Below are 27137 nucleotides of genomic sequence, written 5' to 3'. Positions count from 1 at the left end.
AGCTCAGCATTTCCCGTTTGATACATCAAAGCCTCTGCATCAATGTGTCCCAGCTGATGTTTGATCGTGGCCTGTTCCGAAGCCTTCAACTGTTCAAAAGGCGGGCAGGGCAGGGCAGGGCAGGGCAGGGTAGGCCACCCCATACTCTGGTTCGTGTACCCCGGTGTTCGGCACGCTGCCCCATTCGGAGGCCTCCAGCCGGCAGCAAGCAGGGGCGACCAGTGACTGCGGCTGCCGCCCCCCGCTCGCGTTGCGGGCCGCGCATGCTCTGCCGGCACAGCCCTCCCCCGTCTCCTCCCCCGGCCGGGCGGGCTGCGGGGCGGCCTCCACCATTTCCGCGGGCGCGGGGCGAGGAAGAGAGCGGGGCCGAGTTGTGCCGGAGCGGCTCCTGCGGCTTCAGCACCGCGGCACTGGACAGCGCCAGGCGGGCTGCGGCTCCGCGGCGCTGAGCGGCTGCCGGGCGGTGCGGTGCGGTGCGGTGCGGTGCTGAAAGCGGGATCCCAGCCGGGCTGGCCCCGGGGCTGGGCGGCTGCAGGATGCTCCTCAAGCTGGCGGTCACGCTGCAGGTGCTGTCGCTGTTGGCAAGCCGGGCTCACGGCTTCCCGAAGCCGGCGGGAAGAGGTAAGCTTCTTCACGAACCCGTTGTCTCCGAGATGAGGAAAGTTTTGTGGGGTATCGGTGGAGGAAAGCAAAAACTTTCCCCTCGGTTGGCTGAAAGCGATTAGATCCTGAGGAATATCATTCGCGGAGCAAACCAGTGAGTGGCTGGAGTTGCAGTGTGATACCGGAGTGAGGACAGAGCTGGTGGCACACGGAGCGGAGTTGCGGCGCTCTGCTCGGCTCTCGCTCTGCTCGGCTCTCCCGACACTCTGGATTATCAGATTTCTGAGCCCTTCCTTGTGCCGATCCGATTATTGCTATTTTAGTCAATCTCTTACTGCATTCCTCCCCCCAGTTTCCTTATGAGTTTTCTCATCAGAAAGCGGTTACTTTGTTTCTGTTACCTCGTTTTCAGAACCTCTCTCTCTGTCCCAATCAATCGTACTTTGTTTAAATGTTTGACTTCTTTTATTTTTGATCCCCAAGACATTTTTACAAGCACTTGCAGTTAGCAGCATACTTAAGATACCAGGTTTTATGCGAGAAAAGTAGAAATTAAGAAAAGATGTGCAGCCTCCTGAGATTCGTGTGCATCATGTAACTGAATACACTTGTTTATTCTAGATAAAGCTGTACACAACAGGGAATTAAGTGTAGAAAGACCTTTGGAGGAACAGGTACGTACCATAAAAGATATTCTACATGCTTCCTGTTTGTATTACCAAAACCTTTTTAGCACTCAGATGAAATATGCATGAATATTCTGCTGGCGTAGCTAATGACAAACAAGTAGATTCATCAGTAAATAGTGCTGTATTTTAGGAACAAAATAGATTTTCAATATTTTGTATGAGATTGTATATGTATATATATTTTGCTGTTCATTTTCCACAAAGCAGGTCATCAGCTCCAACTGATCACATGTGAGGAACTCCCTTGTGTTCACATCCAAGGGGAGTACACTCAGAGCTTGGGTTAAAGATGGAAAACATAACTGGTATTTACCCTAAAGCTGAAAGTCTATGCAGTCTCTTGCATTATCTGATTCTAGTCATAGAGTGTGTTTTGTTACTGTCAAGAAATGCCAAGAGATTAAGGGTGTAAAATACATTAAGCCAAATTCGTACTAAGAATGAAGATCAGGCATTAAGGCTTCGGCTGCTATTGATAAAGTAAGATGTCATACATTTTAGTCTATTTACTCCTTCAGCCTCTGCTTTTTAAATTATCTTTGTTTTTTGTATATCAGATTGCTGAAGCCGAGGCAGACAAGAATAGAAAGATAGCTCCCACAGGTAAAGCATCTCTCCATCTTTTGTTATTTTTCATAATGGTATTCAAAGAGGTATAAGAATCCATGTTGTATGTATTTTCCAGAAAATAAGCCAGAGTTCAGGAATTATTCCTTTGTTGATGACTTGAACCCGCTAAAGTCAGTAGCAGAAAGAGAGAGGAATGAAAAAGAGAGGGAGTCAATTAGAAGCTCTTTGTATGAACAGCAATTGGCCATTGATGATGCAGACTCCACCAAGAACCGCAGGCTCGTGGATGACTATGACTCTACTAAAAGTGGGCTGGATTATAAATTCCAAGGTATTTTGTACAAACCTTTAAGTAACTGTTAGGTTAGACTTCTCTTGCAAAGTAATTACAGTCACAGCCATTGCATTCATCACTAACCACGAACTCTATTCATTGCAGCAGTGACATTTCAGTTATTTCCAGTTGTAGAGGATAGGCATATTGCGATTTTGTTTTGAATCACAATACAAAAGAATTGCTAGTGTTGATTATTACAGTCTTCTTCCGTGGAGGAAAGTCCAACTGTAATTTGCACTAAGTTTTTTAGAGCTTTAGATCTGATGGGGGAAAAAATAGGACATTTTAAAATGTAGATATAATTATTCTGGTTTGAGAGGGAAAAGCACTTTTACATAGAGCTAAATTGCATACATTTGTTACAAATGTTAAGTCTGTTAAGTGATTCTCCTCATCTTATAGCGAAAAGCAGTTAGTGAAGACCAAAGAAATGTGCCTTTACTATGGGAGTATTTAATTGACTTGTAGTTTAAGTGAGTCCTCTGAGAGCTGGGAGAAGCATTTAGTTCAAGGTATTTTTAATTATATCAAGGTGTGCTAATCACAGATCAAAGCTTACTCATCACATTCACTTTCTCAGTGGTCATGATGATATTATTTCCCATAAGTAATGATTCAATAATTAAAACTCAATTTGCTGAGATCCAAATAAGACTGTACTATGCTGCTTGTTAAGCATATTATTTGATATGGTATCTATGGGTGAACAGTATTCTCTCATTCTTACAAGTTTTCTTATGGTTTGTTCCTGACATTTTTCAATGCTTTTTCTAAAGAGCCAGTTTTAAAGATATTTTTTTCAGCTGTACTAAATGGACCTGAGCACCATTTGTTTGATACTGATGTAATGCCTTGCAAAGCGTGTAGCAGTATTCCTAATGTGTTTTAATGAGCATGGCTTTGTTCTGATGAAGAAAAAAAAATACAGACATTTTGGAAGAAATGTAATCCAAATGAGCAAGAACAGTTAGCACATGGTTAAACTGTGATCCTTTTAGATGATCCAGATGGCCTTCATCAATTAGATGGCACTCCCTTGACTGCTGAAGACATTGTTCAAAAAATTGCTACAAGGATTTATGAGGAAAACGACAGAGGAGTGTTTGACAAGATCGTTTCTAAACTTCTGAATCTGGGGCTAGTAAGTGTCTTGTTCATATCCATGAATCTGTCTTGTGGGATGCCTTAGTGCTCTTTTAAGAAACGGTTGGCACAAACTCTATCCAGTGAACCTGAGAGAAAATTAATGGGATTCTGATTCAAAGCAAGCTCTAATAGTCAGTATTTGGGCACATCAGTTTCACTCTGCAACAGTTTTGCTATTCATGGGTTGGCTTTGCAGCACAGTATGCAAAACTGCAGAATGTTTCCGATGTGGAGAAAATACCAGCTCTACTCCTCCCATATCTGCCCTCATTATGTCTATTTCTTCTCATTATTTTCTATTAAAGGTCTGAGCTCATTCTTGCCCACCTACTAATTATTTCAATCAGTGGACATATGATCATGGTGATTAGCTGAGGGTACATGTCTCATTGCTGCTGGTCTGTACTTTGACTTTAATTTCTGGATGTCTCAATGGTTTTAGCCACTGCAATATGGAATCCTTATATTTTAATCTACTAGTGTTATATTTTCTGCATGAGATTTTGCAATCAGCAGCTGCTGATTATTGATTACAAAGGAAGGTGTGTAGGGACAGCTGTTACGAAGCACAGAATTAAAACAAAACATTTTGAAGATGACCTAGAAAGCTATTTGCTTTCTCTATTACCTTTCTACATAGCTATTCCCTTTCTCTATTACCATATTCTGTTATTATTCAGAGATAGATGTTCATTTGCAGAACTACGTATGTATATACTTTGTTATACTAAACAGGCAGTTCTTCAAGCTGGACTCCATTGCTTTTACTCCTGTGGGGTTGTATTTTCCTCTTGGAGGCTGTATGTGTAGGTAGTAGTTTGTATGTATGTACATATATTTGATACGTGTTTGCATATGTATACATATACATATATTTATATATAGGCATGTGTCCATATCTTTATATAAATATATGTATGTATATACATACGCACAACAGAGAAGTTACTACACCTACCCTGGCTATACTCAACTTTGCAGCAAACAGATTAGAAGCAACTTGTTTTAAAAGCTCAGATTTCATATTGATCTTAATTCTAAGAAAACCACAATGCTCTATAAGTGCTCTGCACAAATGTTTTAACAGATCACAGAGAGTCAGGCCTATACTCTGGAAGATGAAGTGGCAGAGGTTTTACAACAGCTAATTGCAAATGAAGCAAAGGATCGTGAGAAGGAGCCTGAAGATTTTGATTACCCTCCAAGCAGAGCAGACAGTGATTCAAAGGAAAAGCAACAGGAAAAAATGGTAATCACTTAGCTAATAATTTGGACTCACTCACAAAACAATACGGATAGTCCAACAGACTGCTTTGCTTTAGCCAATTAATAGCTCAGTGTTCAGAAAAACATACCATGAGACCTAAAAACAAATAGTGAATTATGTTGAATGTTAAAGCCGGACCCCAAATTGTAATAAGTTTGAGAAAAAAGTCTCATTTTCACCTGGGAAATAGGAAAACATAAGTATAAGATTATGATGCTATTCATTGCTCTATTAACTCTGTCACTAAAAGCAATGTGCTTACAGATTTATTTATTTTTATGTCTGTTGTGGAGACGTCAAGCAAATCTGATCAGGATAGTTTCACCAATGGGGAAATTGATGATACCCTGGATAACACATGGCCATCATCTAATGTCTTGGAAAGAAGAAATGAGCTGCCTTCTGAAGATGATTTTGAAGACCTCCAGTACTTTCCAAACTTTTATGCATTATTAAAAAGTCTTAACTCAGGTGAGTTTGTCATGTGTTTACAGTCATATTTGGGGAAAAACTAGGAAACCGAGTGTAGTGGAAATGCTAAGTCATGGCTTGAACCAGTGATTGAGCCCATGGTGGGAAAGTAGAGCCAACCCAGGGGAGCTCAAGTGCATGCAGTTCAGTGCATCTGAATGTCTCAGTAGCGTGGAGCCAGGATCCACCCCTTCCCAGACCTCATTTAAGGGTTGGCAAGGGAGGCAAGAGCCTCTCTTGCTGGAGATCCCTGCCTATCTAAGGCTTTCTGAAGGTAAGCAGCTCTTTTCCTTCATTTCTGAATCTGTGGCAGCTGTACTTGGGCTCATTCTCTTCTGCTGTAGCCAAAGATTTTACCACCCTGCTATTATCATCCCATTATAGCATTATATTGAGATTTTCTGTTTTCTCCTTCTCTTCTCTCCTGTAGCTTCCCTAGTTGCTAGAGACACGTTCTTTTAAAACGTTGTCTAAGTCACATAGCAGAAACTCATTTTGTTTGTATGGCAAAACACTGGAACCAGTGGTATTCAAAACTGTATGAAGGGATGCCTTGTGTATTCCATCCCATCTTGAGAGACATGATTCAGAAATCCTAAACTCTTTCAATTCTTGTAATGGCGTGAAAAACTGGAGAATTGTTTTCTCCTGAGATCTTTCCCATAATGTCCTTGTCTTCTATGCCAACAGAAATACAAGCAAGTCAAAGTAGAATTCTTGCAGTCATGCTATCAGTAAATGAGTCTGAGCCTCCCAGCCTTTTCACAAACCACAGGTTTGCTGTTTATTGCAATGAAAGCTCTGCATGTCTCTTCCTATTCCGGTGCTAGGCATTATTGCCTTCCAATTAGTGCAGACAAGGTTGTGGCACCCTGCCACAGTCCCTTTGTCAGCATGCTCTACCACACACTAACTCTTACTTTTAGCCAGCATACCTTCAGCACAGTCAGCTGCAATTTATTCTGTAGGTCTCTTGTCCTGCAGGAGCCTTAGTCTTTCCTGAGACTGTCCCTACAAACACTTGAATGGAGAAGTAGAATGAAAAACCCGTAGGCATATTTTGCTGAAATCCAGTCTAGAAACCTCATATTGTTCATGTTCTTTTCATTTTCCCTTAGTAGTTTTGCATGCTATTCCTTCCCCTTTTTCTATTCACAAAGCAGAAAGGCGTGTTGAATTTAAGAGGTTATCAAGCAAACAAAACTGGGTTCCACTGATTGCCTTGTCTCCTGCTTTGTCCTATTTACCTGCCAACTTTTAAGAAGCTGGAGGTGAAGAGATTCAATTGCATCTTATAGACCTATGTAAAATTGCAGAGAGCAATACAAAAACCTCTTCAGTATCTCTCCAAAGGGATTGGTCCTCTGCCAGTCTGAGGGTATGTTTCTGACTGTCCCTGTCTAACAGAGCACCTGACTCTGTTGGATCCTTCAGTGACAACCTGAGATGCAGAAGAAGCTTGTGCAAAAAAGGAAGAGTGTTACACTGCTAATGCAGAAATGGCAGAAATATTGCTCAGCAGATAAATACAGTAGAAAAAGAAAGCTAAGAACCAATGTTCATGAGGATAGTCAGAAATAGTATGTCCAGTAAACATTGTTTTTTTTATCAGAGAAAACGTTGTTTATGTCCTATTCTGAAGTCACAATCTTCTCAGCCATGTCATATTACCTGTTTTCACAGTACCCTGGTCATTATCTGGTGCATTGTCATCTGAGACGTTTCTAGTGAACCAAAAGGTCTCTGAACTATTTGTGATATGAAGCCAGACCGGTCTATTAAGTAGTTCTGTGCCTTTATCTGCCCACTGACCTGCTTTTTGAACTACTTCTGATTTATCCCCTCATGCAGAGACAGAGACGAAAGAGAAAGAGACCTTAATAACCATCATGAAAACCCTGATTGATTTTGTGAAGATGATGGTTAAATATGGAACAATCACACCAGAAGAAGGAGTTTCCTACCTGGGTGAGAGTACATACTTTTTGCAGCAGCATTATTAATGCTATGTTCTTACTCTACCAACTGTGATAATTATGTTGTCATCTTCCTTGCTCTTATGAGTGTTGTTTCAGACTTATTCATTCAAAATCTTATAGCTCTACTTCTAAATGACTGACCAGGTTGTGTCAAGTAAAACTCCCTCCATGTATGGCAAGCAACTTGGCATAGGAGGAGCTATTGTAACTTTTTTTCCTGGATCTGGTAGGGTCTGTGGTTGAGCAGACTTTATAAAATTGTTGTAATTTCCTAAAGATAGATTTAAGAATAGCCTGGTCTTGTTTTTCATCAGTTTTTGTTTTGTTTTCTCACCAACCTCTCTTTCTGGTTTCTACAAACTCTTATGGTGACTGTTGATAGCCTTTCTAGTTATAGAAGCAGAGCTACAGAAGAGCACACCTGCATAAGCTCTGTACAACCCTTTTATTTTTCTGAAGTGTTCCTGTTCTGGGTTAGCCTGATAAATTTTTGTTTACATCAAGGTAATTTCAAAGCTTAATAAATCAGCCTGTCGTGGCAGCAGGACTGGTGATGTTCTTTCATGACTTCTGTAGGCTTGTTTCATATGGATGGTTGCAGCTGCAGGATTGATTGATGCTACTCTAACTGTACAGATTGATTAGCAATTACTTGGCTGCAACGTATCCAGTGATTCATGATTCACATTTAGTGCATGGCTGTACCTCCCCTCTAAAGCACTCAAGTATGTCTCTTCATTTGTTTGAGAAGTCCTTGAATTTTGGAAGATTTGGACATTTTATTCTACAGTTCATTTTCTATTCCTCTGCCTACCTGTGTGCTTAAGGAAAGTTGCACATAATTAAATGCTTGATTACAAGTGATGTCAATCTACAAAGGAAGACAACATTACTTGAGTAGATACTGCTCTCACTAATAGCGTTGTCAAACTTTAATAGGCTGAATTCATTCCTGATGTAACAGGATAATGGAATTACACTAGGGAAGCATTTTTGCCTGATAAAATTCAGGATATTTCTTCCATTTAGCTTTGCTTTGAGTAAATAAATACTGTAACTTTGGAGTCAAATTGCTGTAATGACATAATACAGAAGGTGGGGATTAGTTTAAGAATTTAAGAGGTCTGATTTAGTCCGGTCTTAAAGCAAGACTATCAACTGATGTAGCCAGACACTGGCTTGCAACTTAGTGATTTAAGGAGAGGTGGATTTTGTACTCCATCCAAGCAACTCACTGTAGTGAAAAAAGCTTTCTCGTAGGTCTCAAGTTGCTTCTGTGGTATTTTTTTTTCTTTAGACTTGCTGTTGAGAAATGACTTTGAAACTGACCTTCATTTATTGAGTTAATACTCTCAAATATTCATGAGATGAAAGCACAGAAACAATTCAGTTTCTTGCAACACCCATAAGTGCTTCAGCTGTTTTGTATCCTTATTTGTCTAAAACTCACAATATATAATACACCTAGTAGTACTTGTATACATACTGTCGCTCAGTGCAGTCTAGGTTATGGGACTGATGCAATGCTATGTTCATCTGCAGCAGATGAAGGAATTAGTATGAATGTATAACAGGGAGAATAAATAATTACCAAAAAATGACAGCTTTTAATTGCTCCTTCAGTCTGGAATTAGTTAGCAGATCCCATGTTACTTGGCAGAAAATAACTACTGTTTCTGGGCAAATGGAAGTATACTCTGTTACGTTATGGTAGGAAACTGCCTGAATTATTTTTCCTCGCTCTTTGGGTGAAGCCATGCATAAGCTATGTCCCGGAATTATATATTCAAAATAATAAATCATTTACTAGATCAAGTCACAGGCTTTTGTGCCTTTTACATGAGAACAGTGAATTTGAATGCATATACCAGTAACAGCTGGCTTGGGATTTGAATACCACAGCATTATGTCATCATCATTGTATCCTACTCTACAGGAAAATATCTTGCTGCTGCAGTGAATGATGTTATTAGGTTTAGCTTTAAGTACAAAGGATCTAGTTGCAATGTGATGCACAAGAAAAACATGTGAGTACTCATACAAATGCAAGAGAAAGGAAGCTGATGTGTTAATACACACAGTATCATGTAATAAGTATTTAAAAGCTTTCCAAATGCTAAATATAGCCTGTAACACAAAACCCAGAAAGCAGAAACCAATGCATTAATATATATGAAATGAGAAAAATTACTACCTGTCTTTTGTAGCTTGTATTCAGAAAGTATAGCTCTGGGAGCGTTAATGAGAGGCTGTAACAAACTGACATAAACTGTACATTTAGCCAAATTGCATCCCATTTGATAAGTGCCCTGCTGATGGTGTAATGCTGCTATCTTCTGTCACTTTCTTAGCTTTGGGTGATGTATTTTGATATACTGGGAGCAAAGTCTGTGGAATGGAAGCCCTGTGATACATTTTTAGACTATTCAGAGGGTTTCATAAATCTTTCTAGAAAGCCTGTCTGCACTCTGAAGATAGAAATCTGCTTCACAGTCTTTTTGCACTAATAAGAATGGACAAACACTGTTGGTACAGAAGTTATAAGGTCATATGACATGGGATCACAGTTTACACCAGTAGATTGTACATTACATCCAATGGTGGTATCAACTGAGCTGCATTTGGGCAGCTTCTCAGAATCTTGAAAATGCTGCCCAAGCAGTTGAATCCTTCCAGTTTGCCCCAGCCTGCTGGATGGACAGGATACTGCTGCACAGGTTCAGAGGATGTCAGTTATTGAAATAATGATTGCTGTTGGCAAGGGTGCAGTGAGTGGACTGAAAGAGCTGGAATCTCTCCACGTAATGACCAGCAGAAAGCAGCAAGAAGCTCTCAGGGAAGTTGACTGGTACAGTGTAAGTTATTTCACTGTTTATGGTGTTCATGCTGTTGCTTTTGAATAAATGGGTGATGCTGAATTTCCCATGCAGAACTGAGGTCTGTGTCCTTCATGGTGCTCAGTGTCTTGAGAGAAGAGGGAATGTTGTTCAGGCCAATAGGAAAACTCACTTTGATTTCAGTAGAGCAGGGTAAGAAATGTGCTGCAAACATGTTTCTGCTGTTAGAGTATTAGTTTGTGAATAATATGGCACTTTCCTTTGGTTTTGTACACTGTGCTTGTGTCACGGTGGAGCTTCGCTCCTGGCGTTCCAATCAGAATTATCACAGGCCAGTTAAGTGTTAAGGAAATGCTCCATCTACACTGCAGAGAGAAGAGGAACTTTGTGTGTGATGAGAGTTTTCCTTCATGCCAGGCTGTCTTTTGGCTGACTTTAAAAATGAAGGCATATCAGTCCACTACCCTCCTAGTAAAAGCTCCATTTAGCCTAAATACATCAAGCAAACTAGTTTTGTAATACACTAATGTTAATAACAATGTTGTCAGCTTAGAAACAGAAACAAATGCTTTCTGCCAGTTTGTTCAGATACATTTGTAAATCATCTCCCACTAATAAGACCAAAATAGTGAGTGAATTTTAGAACTATTCTATTAATTCTATCTAAATATTAGACTCTGGTAAACTAAAACAAAGATCTTTCAGACATGACAGACAGAGGCACCAGTACATACGTATGAATTCTTTTTACACAGTGCAGTGATTATACTGTGCTGCTGTACACTGCTTAAAAGAATATGTTTGCTGCAAACTTACCCACGGCCGCCGCATTCCAAATGCAAGTTGTATTACCCAATGAACTGTTACCCTACAAATGTGAATCAGCTGTGTGCACATTTTATTCTTGCATGGAGTTCTCATTTATTTGCTAGTGCATGTAGCACCAACTGTTGCCCTTGGTACTTTTCTTTTTTATCTCACATATGTAGAGACTTCACCTTGATACTGTGTGTAATGAATTTTTTATTGCATCTTATGATTGATGTTGGCCATTTGGGGTTGGATTTTTTTCCAGTTTCTAAATTGAACCCTCTATATTATCTGCAACTGGAAAATATTGTGGGAAGAAAATTAAGTTAAAGCATGGAGATTTGCTGTCTCTGAGGGGGACTCCACTTCTCACCTCCTTGTAGAGAGTTTAGCTTAGTGTAGCCACAATGTACAGCTGTACAATGAGTGTACAGCTCATTGGATCACAGCAAACTGGTTTGGGAACAAAATCTCCTTTAATTAGGGGGGAAATGGAAAGATTGCTGCAGCTCATCATTATGCACTGTTTGAGTCACAGACGCCTCTTTCCCTAGACCGAAGCCACCTCTTGTCTGCATCCCCTGAGCTCTGACTCACTGTCAGGAGCCTCTCTCTCCCCCACCGCAGAGTAGGAGATTGTGTTGCTTAGAAATGGACATGGACATATGTCTCTGTTTACCTCTTCTGCCCTCTTGTCACTTGCTTTCCATGGGCAATTGAAGAGTACAATCTGCAGGATACACCAGTGCCAGAGAGAAGGTTCAGTGGTGAGCTGTTGCCTGGGTATACATGCACTTATTAGTTTGGTCCTTTTTTAAAAGATACTTTTGGGATATCATTCCATAGGCATACTCCCTTTCAGCCAGGCTGAGGCTGCATGGCAAAATTCTGAGGGAAGTAGAAGAGGCAAACAGTCCCCGTGTTGATTTAATATGGCCCTGCTCCTCTGTGCTGAGGCACGTGGAATCGCTGCTCTGTCTCACATTCATGCCTGGTACCCTTCATAGATCCACTTCTGAGCAAGGCAGAGCTCCTCAGTTTCTCTAGTATAGAGCAGTGCACAGCAGCCACATTCTGGAGTTTTCCTGGGAGGCAGGAGTATTCATTTCAATCCTGTGACTAATCCCTGAAGTTCTCATCAGCACAGATGCTCCAGGCCAAAGGTCTGATCCTGATATTTGTTTAGTTGGGTAAGATCAGGCACTGAGCCAAGAGCATGAGGCAAAGAGCAGATCTGTGACATCCCTTCTCAGTCTCCAAAATCAAATGCTTCCTGATACAGAGTCTGTGATTTTTGAGAGGGGTGAGGGAAGGCGTGGCTTGTTCGGTGCCAGAGGTTGCACATGATATATGGACAGTGTCAGGTGGAATTTCTGTTTGTTCCTTCAATTTGACCTGGAAGATGAAGTGCAGGGAACCATCCATGCATAATTACGCTTTCTTCTTCCTTTTTTTGTAATATCCTTTTTCTCAAAGACATTTGTTCACACTGTGGGCTTTCTTTATAAGCATTTAAACCTCTGATTTGTTGTCTTTATATGAATTTCATTTTGGTGATTTTCCTTGCCCAGTATTACATTATCATATGACTGATACACACAACGACCAGTGGGAGTTATTGAGCTCTCTTTTCTCTGTTATTTATTTTGTTTCTGATGGACTCAAGTGACAGATTTCAGTGCACTGTATGGTTCCTAGAAAAACCAAGGACTCTCAAATATCTGAGAAACAGAAGTCAGGGCACCTCACATGAGGGCAATGGGCCAAATACTGAGCAGCAGTGATTGTGTAAAGTATATGTGAATAGTTGAATCCAAGATGAATCTGCATGGAGGTGAGATAAAAGAATGTGGAAAGAGAGTGTAAAGCTCTCTGATGGGACTGGAATCTAGCAAGTGTGTTAACCACAGACACCATTCTGGCTGTTAAACTTGTCTTTCTGTAGCTTCATCTATGCCTCATCCATATCTATCCTGTTCTACTACTGCATTTGCACAAAAACACAAATGATTTTCTGGCCCCTGTTGTTTTGGTCATCTCCTGTTTTCCCTCATTCAGACTGCATAGAAAAACAAAGGGACATCTATGATATAGATGTTATTAATAAGTGGGGCCACTACTCACTACAGTAAGTTATTTTGGGCATCACTTAAGCAGGACAATGTACATGATAGCATAGTCTTTCCAACATCTATAGGATCTAAATTTTCTCAGCTACTTTTTTCAGGAATACTCAGTAGTTTTAGTTTTACTGGGTTGTTTTTTTTCCTCTCATCACATAGCATGATTATCAAATCGTGTGTATGAGTCTGTAAACCAACAAATATGTTACAGTTCATTTCTTAATCAATATTCACACTTTAAATCTGCAATTGGTTCCTGCAAATGTTTCGCTTCTTCTTTTGTATCCCTTTACTGTCTCCCCTGTTCTTCCTCAGCTTTGTTAGAAATCATGGTTTCATGGAGATGTCTGTTGATAAAAAAGTATATCACCCAGTTTTTATGGAAAGGAGGCTGAAGCTTTATTTTTCTTACTGTATTTAATATCTGCATTTTAAAAATTACTTCCTGCATTTACTCTCTCTCTGATGGCTGAGCACTGAGATCTTAAGTTATGATTTGAGATGATTATATGTGTGTGGGGTGCATAAGTTGTCACTGAACTCTTAAAATTAAACTCCAGCCCACTCCTGCAATGCAGACATCTGTGTGCTGCTGTAGCCACAAACCATGGTGTTTATAAAATGCATAATGTCAGAGCATTTAAAGTGGGTGCACAGGTCTTATGGCAATCTCAGATGAGGCAAGGATTAAGGAAGGGCTGTACCACAGAGCTCTAGGAGACCTCAAACAGTGTAAAGGAAATGCTTCTAGAACTGAAGAGATAAACCTGAGAAATAGTCTGTAAAGTAGGGAAATAAATGGCCAGAGCTTTGTTTACCTCAAAACATCCCTCTCTATATTGTATTTTATTGTTTAAATTGCCTTTCATCTGATTGTCAAGTGGTATTGCTGCTGTTTTATTTCAAATCACTCCAACCATCTTCCTGTAACCCATTTACAAGTCTTGCCACTACCTGGGGATTGTCATCTGGCATGTTGTTTCTCATGGCATCAATGGCACACCATTGTGACAATTCAGTCAAATGGAAGGACTCAAAAAGAAAATGCCATATCTTGACATGTAAGATGTGAAGCTGGAAAGGAACAGGGTGTTTGCAAGGCAAATTTGTAAGGTTTGCTATATGAACATCTTTCTGTGCTTCTTGGCAATTCTGTAAGGAGCCGTCATGGTGATTGAAAATATACTGATCAGATGAACTGTGAGCCTCATCTGGTAGAGCAGCTCCCCACTTTTCTGACTAGCAATGAGAAGGATTAAGGTAGGAGATGACTGAAGGTTGGATTGCTTTTTGCTTCGTTAGTGGAAATCCAGTGGATATTGACAGTTCCCACACTCTCATATGGTAAAAGGAGGATTTGGCCCCAGAATTAAGTTGGTGTGCTATTCCCCATGGAACAGTCACAAGCAGACACTGATACCCTGAGTTTCGTCACCACTGAAAAAAGGCCTTGTGGGCTCTCTAGGATCACCTACTGCAGGAGGCAGAATTGATGCCTGAAATATGTGCATCTCCTATAAGCAGTCATCAGCACAAAGCTTTCTATCTGAAGCTGCTGTACTGTGTGAACTCATTAAGTAAACTCATTTTGTAGCTATCGTTAAGATTGATCTTGGGTTGCACGGCCATCCTTTTTGGCTCCTTAATAAATGTAGCCTTTTAGCAGGCCTTTCTGTGGAAGTTTAATGACATGAAATCTCAGCATCAGTCAGTTTGACAAGGATAGAATGTGAAACTGCCTCCTGGGCACAAGAAAATTATGCAGATAAAAAGTCTCTGCTGGAAAATTACCAGTAGTCCAGAAAACACCATGAATCTGTAGAGAGGAGTCTGTGTCAGAGTTCCATTACCAATTCCATTAAATACTCAAATGGCAATACTCAAACTAGTACATTAATTTCTGCCTCTCTGATGAGGAAAAAAAGTCATTTAATTTGTACATTTTTTCACATAGTATCTTTCTCCACAGGTTTGAAGGGTGTTACCATAGTACATTCTCCCAAAGATAAGCATTCTTTTTATGTGACCCAGATTTTTTTGATCCCCCCACTTGAAAAACTTCAGCAGAGTTTCCAAAGTGATGGGTGTTTGCATTTCCAGATTCAGTCAAGGGGATCTGTCAGCACACAGTGCCTGCAGAAATTGGGCCTCAGCTGCCTCACAGCACCTCCCCAAAATAGGAGTCCTCGTGAAAAATGGATGCCTGAGTGAGTCACTTGAGATCAAAGCAGCAGGCAGAAAGGGAGGTGAGGCGGAAACCAGATCTTCTGACTGCTGCTGTCTGGTTCCACTGATGAGATGATCTGCTCCTCGGAAAGCCAGCCGCCACAGCCGTGACCTATTTACTGACGTAGTTTGCTTCCATTAGCTCCCTTGTTATTGTTCCGTTGTTTTAATTAGTGCCATCTCAAATAAGTGGCCGGCTCTGCAGAAAGGTCATTACCTTTCTGAACTTTTACTCTGTAAAAATTGTGTTGCTAAGGAGATGATACTGGAAAAGTAATCAATCAGTTCTTGTTAGGCCTCCAGATACTGCATTTGGTTGCTTAGCTGCTTGCCACGCACATCTTGGCTCAGAAGATGACTCACACCATTAGTGGAACTCAGAGCAAATGTTCAGCTATGGCCTCACCCCATATGTCAAGTACAAACATGTTTTGGAGCAATACCAGCTGTAAGAGGCGTTAATTCTAAAGGGGGAAAAACAGCAGTAAGAAGAATTGGGGTTCTCTGGGAAAATTTTCTTAAGTATATATGTAAATCTCCATAAATATAAACAGGCTTACAGAGAGAACACTGTTACACAGGAAATAGAGCTGCTTGTGAGGTCATGAATTTGAGGCTGATGTGCCATCCAGCTAGTAGGACAGCTTCAATATTTCTCCTATAAAATGTATTCCTCATTAAAAGGCTGTTCATATAAACTTGTCCATACTTTTACTGTTGACATGGAACTTTGAAAATATAATATTTTTGTTATCATATTCAGTCTGGCTTTAGTAACAAAGCTTGGACAATTAGTGCTGTATTATTCATACACAGATGTTCAATGGATATGCCTGGAATTCAATGCATTTTGCCACCTTACTGTACTTGGCGAGGTAGTCCTGTATATTAGCACTCATATATTGAACTAAAACAAAATTGTTAGCCAGATAAAAAGGCACAGGGAACTGTAGAATTTCTGGTGGAGTCTGTAGAAGTAATTAAATGAATCCCGTTCTCTTCAGAAGTGGAATGTGGATGTGGATATAATGATCTCTTAAACATCACAGTCTGTAACAAAACAGTTCTCAGTTGTATTGTTATATTTTGAAACTATCATTATGCAGATATTTAGAGACTGGCAAGTGGGTTATTAGTCCTTCTTATAGTGGAGCCTGGCTGTGACTTTAGTTGTGAAGGTGTTTCTTTCTGCATCGGCACCCAAATGTGACTACTCCAGGGGCCGAATCTGACAGGCACTCACAATCAATGTGCTTACCTATGTGTGCCACTTTAAACATTTCAATTCTCCTTCATATTTAACATCTACTTTTAAGGCTAATTTACTACATTTTGCCTGATTTAACAGATTTTGCTGGATTAAAGCATAAAATGAGTGACATTTATGCATTTGCATGAATTAGTGAGAATAATGTATTCACTTGGATTTAGAAAGGGTTTTTAAGTGAATATATTTACATAATGAAAGCAGAATATTAGCCTGGTACTCATCAAGATGTTTTAAAGGAGCACAGTGTTCTTAGCTGTGTAATCTTATCCTAAAAGCTGTGCTTTTTGCAACAGGAATCCTTATATACCTGCCAGAATGTTGGTATGGTACTGATTCAGGTTAAAAAATAGAAGCTTAAGTTCAGCTGAAAGAAATGTTTACAGTCTTTTCAATAAGCTCTGGATCAAGTGATAAGTGAGGCACCAGTACCACCACTATAACATTAGCTCATTTTTTTCTCTTTATCAACATGCCTGATCCAGTTTTAACCCAGCCCAGACCTTTGCTTAGGGCATAACACAAGGTCAAAAATCACATTAAAATGACACGTACCAGATTCAAATTGTTTTCACATGCACAAAAATAAAGCCCCAATCCAGTGTGATGTGGAACTGACAGGTTGCAATTAGGCAGCTTGCCAGCAAAAAATGCTTGCATTTCAGTTTCATGTAAATAACAAAATGTAGATGATGCAGGCAGACAGGATTATGTTACTTCTCATCAGATGCCAGGCAGAATTGCCTGTATTGAGCTGCCATGAGAACTGTGCTTGCTGAGGGAATTAATCCATACATTTCAGTGCTGAGCGTCTCTCTGATGGAAAAGCACTTTTCTAACCAATGGATGAAAGGTTGGCCCAATACATAAGATGATCTAAAACATTTACTATCCCTGTAATATCCATTCTGCCACAGTTACTATCTCTAATACTGAATATTTCTGCCGCTTGCGTAAAGGGAATGCTGATGATTCAGAAAGGTATCGTAAAAATGTTCCACCAAATAGCTGCTGTCAAATTTTCAACCTCTGTTTAATCAAGTCTATTAAAAATGCTGATAAAGCAAACGAAAATTCTGCATAATATGACTGAGATTTATAATGTGTTGTATAAAAAGGACTTTTTCCCACATAGGCATTTGATTATTTTATCTGAAAAATACATTTTTATGACAAAGTGCTTTTACTTGAGTTCAGCCCTAAAACTAGCATCGAAAAATATTTGCTAGATTTTAGGTGATTTGGGGTTTTTAGATGTGCTAAATTTTGGGTGTATGGCCTCCACCATCCGCTGGGTGTTCAGTTAAATGCTTGACCTCAGGAACTCTGAAAATCAGTTCAGTTTAAGTATTTATTTAATCTGAGTATCATTTAAAACCTTTTATTAGAGGTGCAGTATGGGAGAATAGGAGAATATTATCCTACCAGGATGAACTACGTATTTCACAGTCTTGGTGTTAAATCCTTCTTTGCTTTCACCCGAGTAAACTGCCAACAGAGATTGCTATATAAATTTTGTGACTGGTGTGATTTAAAAAATAACTCATCCACAGTTTTACTCTATTTCTGCATACTGGCCGTATTTGGTACTCTATTGTCATGATTTAGTGTTTTTTCTCACTAAATATTGATCAAGATTTAGTGTAAGCTCTGCATTAATTCATTACAGAACAGAATGAAGACTGTTCTTATGGAGTTCCACTCACCATTCAAACTGGTGTAGCAGAGAACCTAGTATAGTTTCTGTATCATATCTGACGAAAAATAACTGGAGTTTGGTTTTGTTTTGCCTTCATTTCTAGAAAACTTAGATACAATGATAGCTGTGCAGACAAAGAAGAAACTTGAGAATCCTTCCACTAAAAGCAAACCAAAGCAACCAGCAGGTACTTATTCTATAATTTTCTCTCCTAAAAATTGCTATTTAATAATACATTGTTTAATCCATTCAATTAAAAACACGTAAGTTACATTAGAAGGTAGACTGTTAATTAGAGAGGTGGTCTCTCAAGGACCTGTAACCATAGAGAGGATGTCTAAATGACAAGAGAAGAACTTTTGCTTAACTGACTTAATGTAGAAATGCTTCTGGAATGTAGGATACAAAATTAATTTATTTATGTTTCCTTAGACAAGAGTAGTGAAGAAGCAGATAGTACGAAGGAAGAAGCAGCTAAAATGGAGAAGGAATATGAAATTTCAAAGGATTCCACAAAAAATGAAGAACAAAATGCAGCAGAAAACAGCGAAGAGCCCAGAGGTACAAAATATAGCCATTGTTTTTGCTACGTGTACCTGAAGTGATTAGAATCTTTTTTTATCTTCAGTACTACTTTTCCATTAAAAGTATATTCAGTTTCTGTGGTGTCCAGCACAACTCTCAAATACCTACTTACATTTTTTTTCTCTCTCTCTCAGCTTGTAGTAGAAATAATCTTTAGAAGTGGCTTGTTTGTAAGCTTATAAGAAAAGATATTGAAGATAGTCTATTGAAGATTTATCTGTGCAGTTTGGTTCGGGTTATTTTATCTTCAGAAAACAAACAAACAAATAAACAAAAACATCCAGCCTTTTTAGACATTGAAATTAGCTCAGTATTTGGTTCTTTGTTTCACGCTCTTCCATAGAGTGACTTACTATAAAGCTATCTCTGTGTTCTCAGCTCAAATTTTGCAGTCTATCTGGTACTGTACCCTCTTACTGATGGAGCAGCTTTCTACAGGCTAATCACACTACGTTTTTTCCCTGACAAATGTGAGAGCATTACATCAATAAAGCTCCAGCCAAGTTAAGAATTCAAAATCCATTAGCTGGAATATTTCCTTAGGGGCTTTATTAGGTAATCCCAGAACTAATTCTATCGTGTGTGCTTTCTGGTCCAAAAATAGCCATACTTTAAAATTTCGGCTATAAAAAGGACTTATGATCATTTTAATGCTTTTAGTGTTTCCTTTCTCTCAGCAGGTATAAGTAGCTGTATTTCATCTTGTCTTCACAAAACATTCACAATCTTACATCCATGATACACTGTTGGTACTGATGAATGAAGATTTCTGACACTTTGTATACAAGCAGACAGTCAATGCTTTCAGTCTTATTAAATCATCTCTTACTGTCTTAACAGCTTCATTTCTGCTTAACAGTTGTTATGATCTAAAAGATAAAGCTTGCCTACAGTTCTCATACACAGTACCTGGGGTTGCTGCCAAAAGTTATGCACAGAGATGGAAAAAAAGACCTGATTCTAAGTTGGTGGGTGACTAATCTTGTCCAGATAAAACCCATAGCTGTCTGTGGGAATTCTCACTGACTAAGGTTGACAGGACTCAGCTTTTAAACAGAAACTAAGAATAGTTTTAATCTGCCTTTGCTGTAACCAACTTCGCTCAGTTAAACAGGCTGCATCAATCATTGATGTAAGTGCTTAATTTCTCTCATCCTTTCCTCTAGGAAAAACTGAAGCATATTTGGAAGCAATCAAGAAGAACATAGAATGGCTAAAAAAGCACAACAAACAAGGTAACAAAGAAGGTATGAAGTAAAATGCACCATGTACATTGCAAAACATATAACTTAAATTGTGTAACTTAGCTCTGTATTACCAGTTAAATCACAGTAATGTAAAACTGCATGTCAACTGCAGTGATGACGGGTTACCTTACATGTTAAATTTTATGACCTGTGTTATTTATATCAGTACATGAAAATAGCAGACTAAGGCAAACTCTTGGAAACTGTCTCAAACTGCCATTGCCCACAAAAAGTGCAGTGACTACACTGGAAGTTATCACGTACCACCCAGATAGATAATATTAGTTGGTGACAGGTAGACAGCTGTATGTTAATCACATCAAGTGTTTCATTTGTTAGTTCAAAATGTCTTTTCATTATGATTTTATACAGGAGGCAAACATCTGTTTAAATGCCTGGATATGTCTAGAAAAGCTCTGCATCTGGCTACCACTGTGCATGCCATCCCAAATATTGAGTTTTGATTTATAATTGTGAATTAAGTGGTTAAAATAAAAATCTATGTCACCAGCACTATATTAGTTTGGATTGCAGCCCAAATCTAAGCTAATGACTTGTATCTCTCACATGCAAAGCTGTGTAGAAGGAGAGCACTGACTGAAGCAGCTGCACAGGGTCTGCTCACCAGCTGCTCCACCATTTGACTCTTCCTTGGAGACATGGCTGTATGAGAGCTGGAAGGAGGAATCTAACAGCAGCAGGATTTCTAGCTATTTTTCACAGACCTTTATTTATCTATATCATGTTTTCCCTTGAGATCTTTTGTGAAACCTCCTATCCTTTCTTTCTGCTATTGCTGGGACTGGTGCTGTCACCCGCTCTGTAAGTGACGGTTCCTTGCTAACAGATCCATCCCTCGGGTATGAGTGGAGCCTGGCGAGAAAAATCCTTCATGTGCCAGCCGAGCAGAAGGGGATCTGAGATAAGATTAGCCTGGGGTAATCTAGCCTTCCCCTCTGTGAGCCACAGTGTATATAAATCACATTTCAGAGACAAGGGTGTGCCTACGGCCCAGCACGTTCATTTTCCTATACAGGAAATTTAATGGGAAGGACTTTTTCATTCGAGGCTACAGTTATTTTTTTCCCATCTTAAAACCATTTCCACACAATGGCAACAACTACAGTTGTACTTCTTGCTCAATATTTCCTTCCACTCCTAATATATATGTCTGTTTAAAAAATGATAATATAATAATTAGCTCTCAGTCACATGTCGTTATTCCTCTGTATCACACATACTGACAGAGCAGCCCCTCACCCCTCCTCATCAGTAACCTTTCCTAATCAGTAACCTCTCGTGCTGCTGCAGCCTGAAAATGGCTGTGCAGATCGATAGCATTTTATCTGCTTGGAAATGCATTAAGTTGTACTGATGTTAATACTTCCAGCAAATGGATCCACCGGGTTAGTGCTGAATGCACGGCTTTCTGTGGAAATGGATTTTCATCTACACTAAAATATCTTTACTGTCCTCTGGCAATGGAGATGAGCCTTAAATTGAGTGTAAGTTGTGACCAGATTAGAAAACAGTCCTTAGTCTTCAATACATCATAGTTATTGTATTTTTTTCCATAATTGTCATTCTTGTAAAATGCTAATTCAGTTCTCCTGCAATGATGATAAGGGAAGTAAAGTCAGTGAATGCATTGGTGTGTTCCTTCAGTACAAGATTAGGTGTTATTTCTGTGCCCATCAATCACTTCTCTACTATCATCTAGCATCTGGGAGCCAGCAGGAAGATGATTTACAAAGTAATTCATGTATTAAAAGAGCCAGGCTTCTCTATTCTTACTCATGGATTGTTTTACTCCCTGGATATACTTAAAGAGGTTTAGGTTTCTTCAGGCAGGTAGATCAATATATGAATTTCAGTGGAAGTTAGAATTCATTCAATGACTAATGACCTTGGAAACATTTATTTTCATTTTCCCAGTTAAAAAATATCAGCTGTCTCATTAGAAGGCAAGTTATCCTCAGTGGTCTGGCTGCATGAAAGAGAAATGTGCCACAGGCCCAGATGTTGGCCTGACTATCTTTTGTGTCCAGAGTTTGTCTGCATATACAGGAAGAATAGAACTCTGTCCCTCTGATGCTCTGGGTTTGTATTGCTGTTCTTCCTGTCTCCCAGACCTGGACTGATCTATGAAACCTGTACTCCTTAAAGACCTGTGCTTCACTCTGGTGTGAAAATAACATCTCTCCCACTGCTGGCTGTGGGCTGCTGTGTGTTCTGTTACTTCGTGGTCTCCAAAGAGCACAGCTGTGACTCATCTAACACATGCAAATAGCACGTTTGGATTTTTCACAGAATACTTAGGTAGTTTCATGACACCGAGTTGCCATTTAGGAATAAAAATAAAGACTGCAATTAATTGCAGGATGCATAGCAAATGGGTTGATTTGAATATGCAAATAAGACCTCACTTCATATACCGTAGCTGTTTCAACAACTCAGTGTAATGCTGCAGCTGGTGTGGCTATTTATCTCATTACTTGTACAAATTAATAGCCTGTAAATAAGCATTGGAAATTAAGAGACTTCTGGAAAAATAATCAAATTAAATTGCCACAAAATACACAAATTAGCCAGAATTTGGTATCTTAATGGATATGATCCCACATAGATTGTGTTTTAAATTCAACCTTCACATATCTGTTTAATGATGGAATTGTTAATAATTCTATATGGGGAAAAAAAAGCCTAGGAATTGTGATGTGGGTAATGTGGATGTTAAATTAATTTAGTATTTGCTGTTCCGTTCATTACTATTACACGATTCCATGGTATCTTTTGCTGGAGTCTCTCAGTCAGCCTGAATCAAATCTCACGGTGCTATTACTAACCTGCTATTTCATGCCATATTACTGAGATAAGATGAAGCCACAAATGGGTTAAATTTTCTTAAGCCCATAACAGAATGAAAGTGAAATCCTGGCCTCAGTGCAGCAAATGGCAAAATTCCTTCTAGCTCAGATGTGGAGATGATATCCATGAAGCACGTTGGGGAGCTTTGAATATATGTTTTCTGAATTAGTGACTTGTTATTGCCTCGTCCTGTTTTTAAAATGACCACAAACATAAATTTGCTTATTTAATATCTTTCCACTTCTACACATTCGTGGCCACTTAGCTATAAAAAGTCAGAAAAATAATTTTTTGTTGTGTTAGCCATACTCAGTCTGAAAGAAAGTCCTTCCATGTGATGTTATATGGTGAAATGCATTGGGCTATGCTACAAAATCAGTACTAACATAGCGTATACTGAAATATTCAGGATGCATCTGGTTTTGTGTAAGATATTAATTCATTTAACTTGGTATGAAGCCCTAAGACATCAGTGTTTTCCAGACTAAATTGTTATTCTAACAGATGAAGCTTTATATTCTATTCATGGGAAAAAGTGATGTTTTCTACCACAGGAAAATATTTTTAATGTATAGAAGATGAGTCATGCTGCACAGATACAACCATCTATCAGAAAAGGAGAAAGGATCTTCCTGTACTGTATTGCAGATTGACATATGGACTCTATAAGGCTTCTTTGACAGTAACACTGTCATAAAGACTACTCTGCGATATCTTTCAAATCAGGATGTTATGTTTTGTATTGGCGTAAATATTTATGTTGTTGCCATCTAGTTTCAGGAGGTTAATCTCTCGACTCTTCTAAAAAGCCCATGTTTGATGCAGGTGTCTGCAGTGAGAATTTTACTGGAAACAGTGTAATACTTTCATTTAAATCCATGACAACTGTGGAAATACTAGGGCTTTAACACCAGCTTTCACATGCAGAATAGAACACCAAATCTCTGCACCAGAAAATATTCTTACTTGAGTATTTATCATCAAACAAGCAAGAGCAAGAGATGATTATTGCTCTTGAGTTGAGTAGTAAAACAGCCAATAGATGGAAGAAGACTTTGTGTGGGTGGTTCTCTTTTTTACTGCTACAGAAGTTGTACTTGTGGTGAATTCCCTTTGTGTTAGATAAGTGCCTTTGTGGGGCTGATTTTCAATGGCATTGTTTATTAAGCAGAGCAATATTACAGGTATAATTAATTGTGTAAATCAATTCTTATTTTTCAGATTATGATCTTTCAAAGCTGAGAGATTTCATTGATCAGCAAGCAGATGCATATGTGGACAAGGGCATCCTGGACAAGGAAGAGGCTGATGTAATTAAACGCATATATGGCAGCCTGTAAAAAGCTGGTGGCTGCCCACCATGTAGAAAACTAGTGTAGCTTTTCCCCATCCCAGCTCGATGACTTATGGTCTGTTGTTTTGAAGATATCGTTAGAAATTCCTTTACACTGTACTGATAACTTTTTAGAGTTGGAGAGCTATAGTGCTCTGTACATTGACTGCATACGGTATTTTCCTACACTCGCAAATCAAATCTAAACACCAACTTCTGACACTGACTTTCTATTTGACAGGGTAAATATTTACGTAATGCTCTCTTTGATTTGTGTTTGGTTTACTTTGTAGATGAACCTATCATTTCTGATGGAGAAGTCTTTTAATGCTGCACCGTTTCGCTCTCACTCCACTAGCTTTCTATAGATGCAACTATGTAAAGGGCATTATTAGGAAATAGTTCATAGATCTTTAAATAAAATATTTGAAAATAATTTACCTATTAAAGTTTTTATCAATCTTAATATTTTACACCCAGAGATCTTGTTTTGAAATCCTATAGCATGTCTTGACTTCTGCATAGTATTCTCTAACTTGGAGCACAGTGTCCCAGGCTAATGGACACATCCCTGACACAACTGCCTTTCTTTTTAAAGAGCTCCATTCTCCCCAGTGGCTTCATTCAGCATGTCTAGAAGTTCTCTTTAGTGCACCATCTTATGACTGTGCATGCGTTAGTTGGTTTCCTGATGTGAGTTTCCTGATAACAACTGTAAATAACCATTACTTTCTTATTTAAAATAATAATAATAATTAAAAAAAAAAGGATAGCAATGAAAGCCATTTTGCAGGGAAGTAGTTTGCAACTGGAGATGCTTTTTCTGTTTTTCTGAAGGACTGAATGAAGCCATCGGATCTCAGCATCTCTGAACATCAAGTCTGTGGTCTGCTTACTGACTTGGCTCTGTTTTGAAGTAGTAACTATCATGTTGGAAAACTATTTATTTTTTCTTGTCACATACTTGCTGTCAGTAGGCAATTAGTTGGTACCCAAAGGATGAAAAAGGGAAACAAAAATTCCACTCTTCCTCAACTTGCAGAGTTTATGATCACGGTGTAGGAAATCTTTTCACATTTAAGTGAATGGATGATTCTATGCCTGAAGAACTCACAAAGTAAGAGCACTGAAGGGAGACTTACAGTACTGCCTGCATAGCACAATGTTCAGTAAGTGGATTGTTTCCTGTTTCCACAGCACAATTGGACTCTGAAGTTGAGGGGAAGATTGGAAGAGTGTTTCACAGCCAACTGTTTGGTATCCTAGCAAAACATGAATTATCAACTGAATTTTATCAATAGAACATTATCGGTAACAAACATTAAATGAATGTGATAGCAATGAGGTGAAACAACATAGTTCTTTCAAAACAGATGACATGTAAGCTAATGAATGCTTCCTAGCATCCAAAAAGTACATCCCAATATGGATCACTGAATTACAGTATCAGTCACTAATGGTGATGCTTTTGTTAAAACAGTATTCAGAAGTGTGGTCAAAACAACCTTATGGATAGTTGGTAAAATGCCAAGCTTCCTTTTCTGTCAATATAATGTGTAGTATAATAATTAAGTTTTGTTAGATGTTCATGTTAGTTTCTCACTTTGACCTCTCAGGCATCAATGCAGGAGTCTGAAACTAAAGGAAAGATATAATCTACCAACAACCTGTGATTACAAAACAGTTTGTGTCCACAAAGACTGGTCCAATATTTTTAACCTTTCAACTTGCCAAATGTTACAACCTCAACAAAATGTATATGACATCATTTACCAAAAAATCCAAACAATGGGTGTGACCAAATCCCAGTTCAGAGTACGCATATTTTTGAACCTGTTCAGTGCTTACCCTGCTGCTCTGTACAACTTAGAACATATGTAGACATGATTCCACCAACACAGTGTCTAGGTGAGAACTGATCAAGTCCTCTGATGTTCAGATAAGCAATCCCAGCAATGGTTCTTCAGGTGAGATTCACTTTCCATCCTGCCCAAGCCCAGACACTGAACTTGTTGTTTGAATGCTTCAAATACTGGTTTGATTGTACATCAAATGAATATCTATCAGTTACCTTTCAGAACTGGAGTGTAAATGTACAGCCTGCCTGACAAACCACCCTGAGTTTCTGAAAGGCTTTGACTTATGCTAAATAAAATCAAATGCAGTGACTTGAATTTCAACCTGCACTACAGCCCTTGTTAGTCCTTATTTTGAAGGCACACTAACACTGCACGTCTGCTATTGGGTATTTAGTATATAAACAGTAAATCAGATCCTGTCAGTGCTTTCCTTTTTCCTGGCGAGAAAGGTATGTTCAACACTTGCACAACCCTGGTTCTAAAAAGACAACAAGCAATTTCTATGTTGTTTGTATCTCTGCGGGATCCTTCAGAAAACCTTCACTCTCAAAATTATCACTGAAAATGTAACAAGTACAATTTATATGGTATTCACATTTTGAGTTTTTCTATTAGACTACTGTGTCTGATACTGTACTTTATTAAACACTTTACTACAAGCCATGGTAGTACAAGGCTGCTTTTGTGCTTTAAGGAGAATGCATCTTTTCTACCCAATACCCAGCCTTTGGAGGAGGCCCTGACACAGAGCAATAGGAGTTGCTCACTGACAGCTGCAGAAAGGGGGAGGCCCACTCTGAGAACATCCAGGTGAACTGCAGCACCTGATAGCTGAATCGGTTGGGCAGAAGGGTTTAAATAGGCTCCAGCCACATTACTAATGGATCTCAAATGAAAACATTTTATCAAATACATCCCACATTTCATTTAAAAACATTCAGTTCAAATCTGCCCAAGACTTCTCAGGCTTTGATTCAGGAAATTTATAAAAGCTACAGATGTGTAGGTTCATCCAATTGAGCAGCTGCAGAACAAGGAATATAATCTGCACTGTGCACCTCCCTTCCGCCTGAAATTTCCCCGTTCAATCCCTATATATATATAAATAAATAAGCAAAAAAAAAAAAAAAAAAAAAGAATTTGCAAGTGTAGGAAGATTGGGAGTCAGAAACAAAATAGGAGCAGGGGAAATGCTACATCATGGCTTGTGATTGAGCACCT

General features: G+C 39.0%; 1 protein-coding gene across 3 annotated transcripts; it reads left to right on the top strand.

Annotated features, from left to right (window-relative positions):
• The first annotated feature begins 319 nt into the window (after positions 1–319).
• Positions 320–26575, top strand: SCG3 (secretogranin III). Of its 3 annotated transcripts, none has more exons than XM_015872995.2 (12): positions 320–621; positions 1225–1277; positions 1850–1895; positions 1978–2193; positions 3198–3340; positions 4433–4594; positions 4906–5083; positions 6935–7051; positions 18128–18211; positions 18457–18585; positions 19776–19844; positions 23946–26575. In XM_015872995.2, the coding sequence occupies exons 1-12, from the start codon at positions 537–539 to the stop codon at positions 24062–24064; spliced, it is 1401 nt and encodes a 466-aa protein (XP_015728481.1). In that variant the 5' UTR covers positions 320–536; the 3' UTR covers positions 24065–26575. The 3 variants fall into 3 exon arrangements, with proteins under 3 accessions (XP_015728481.1, XP_015728480.1, XP_015728482.1); XM_015872994.2 differs by having other exon boundaries at positions 321–621; positions 19776–19856; XM_015872996.2 differs by lacking the exon at positions 1978–2193 and having other exon boundaries at positions 321–621; positions 19776–19856.
• Positions 26576–27137: the final 562 nt, after the last annotated feature.

Source organism: Coturnix japonica, chromosome 10 (assembly GCF_001577835.2).
Source record: "Coturnix japonica isolate 7356 chromosome 10, Coturnix japonica 2.1, whole genome shotgun sequence".
Lineage (NCBI taxonomy): Eukaryota > Metazoa > Chordata > Aves > Galliformes > Phasianidae > Coturnix > Coturnix japonica.
The sequence above is the reverse complement of the archived record's forward strand: the minus strand, read 5'-3'. Positions and strand labels throughout refer to the sequence as shown.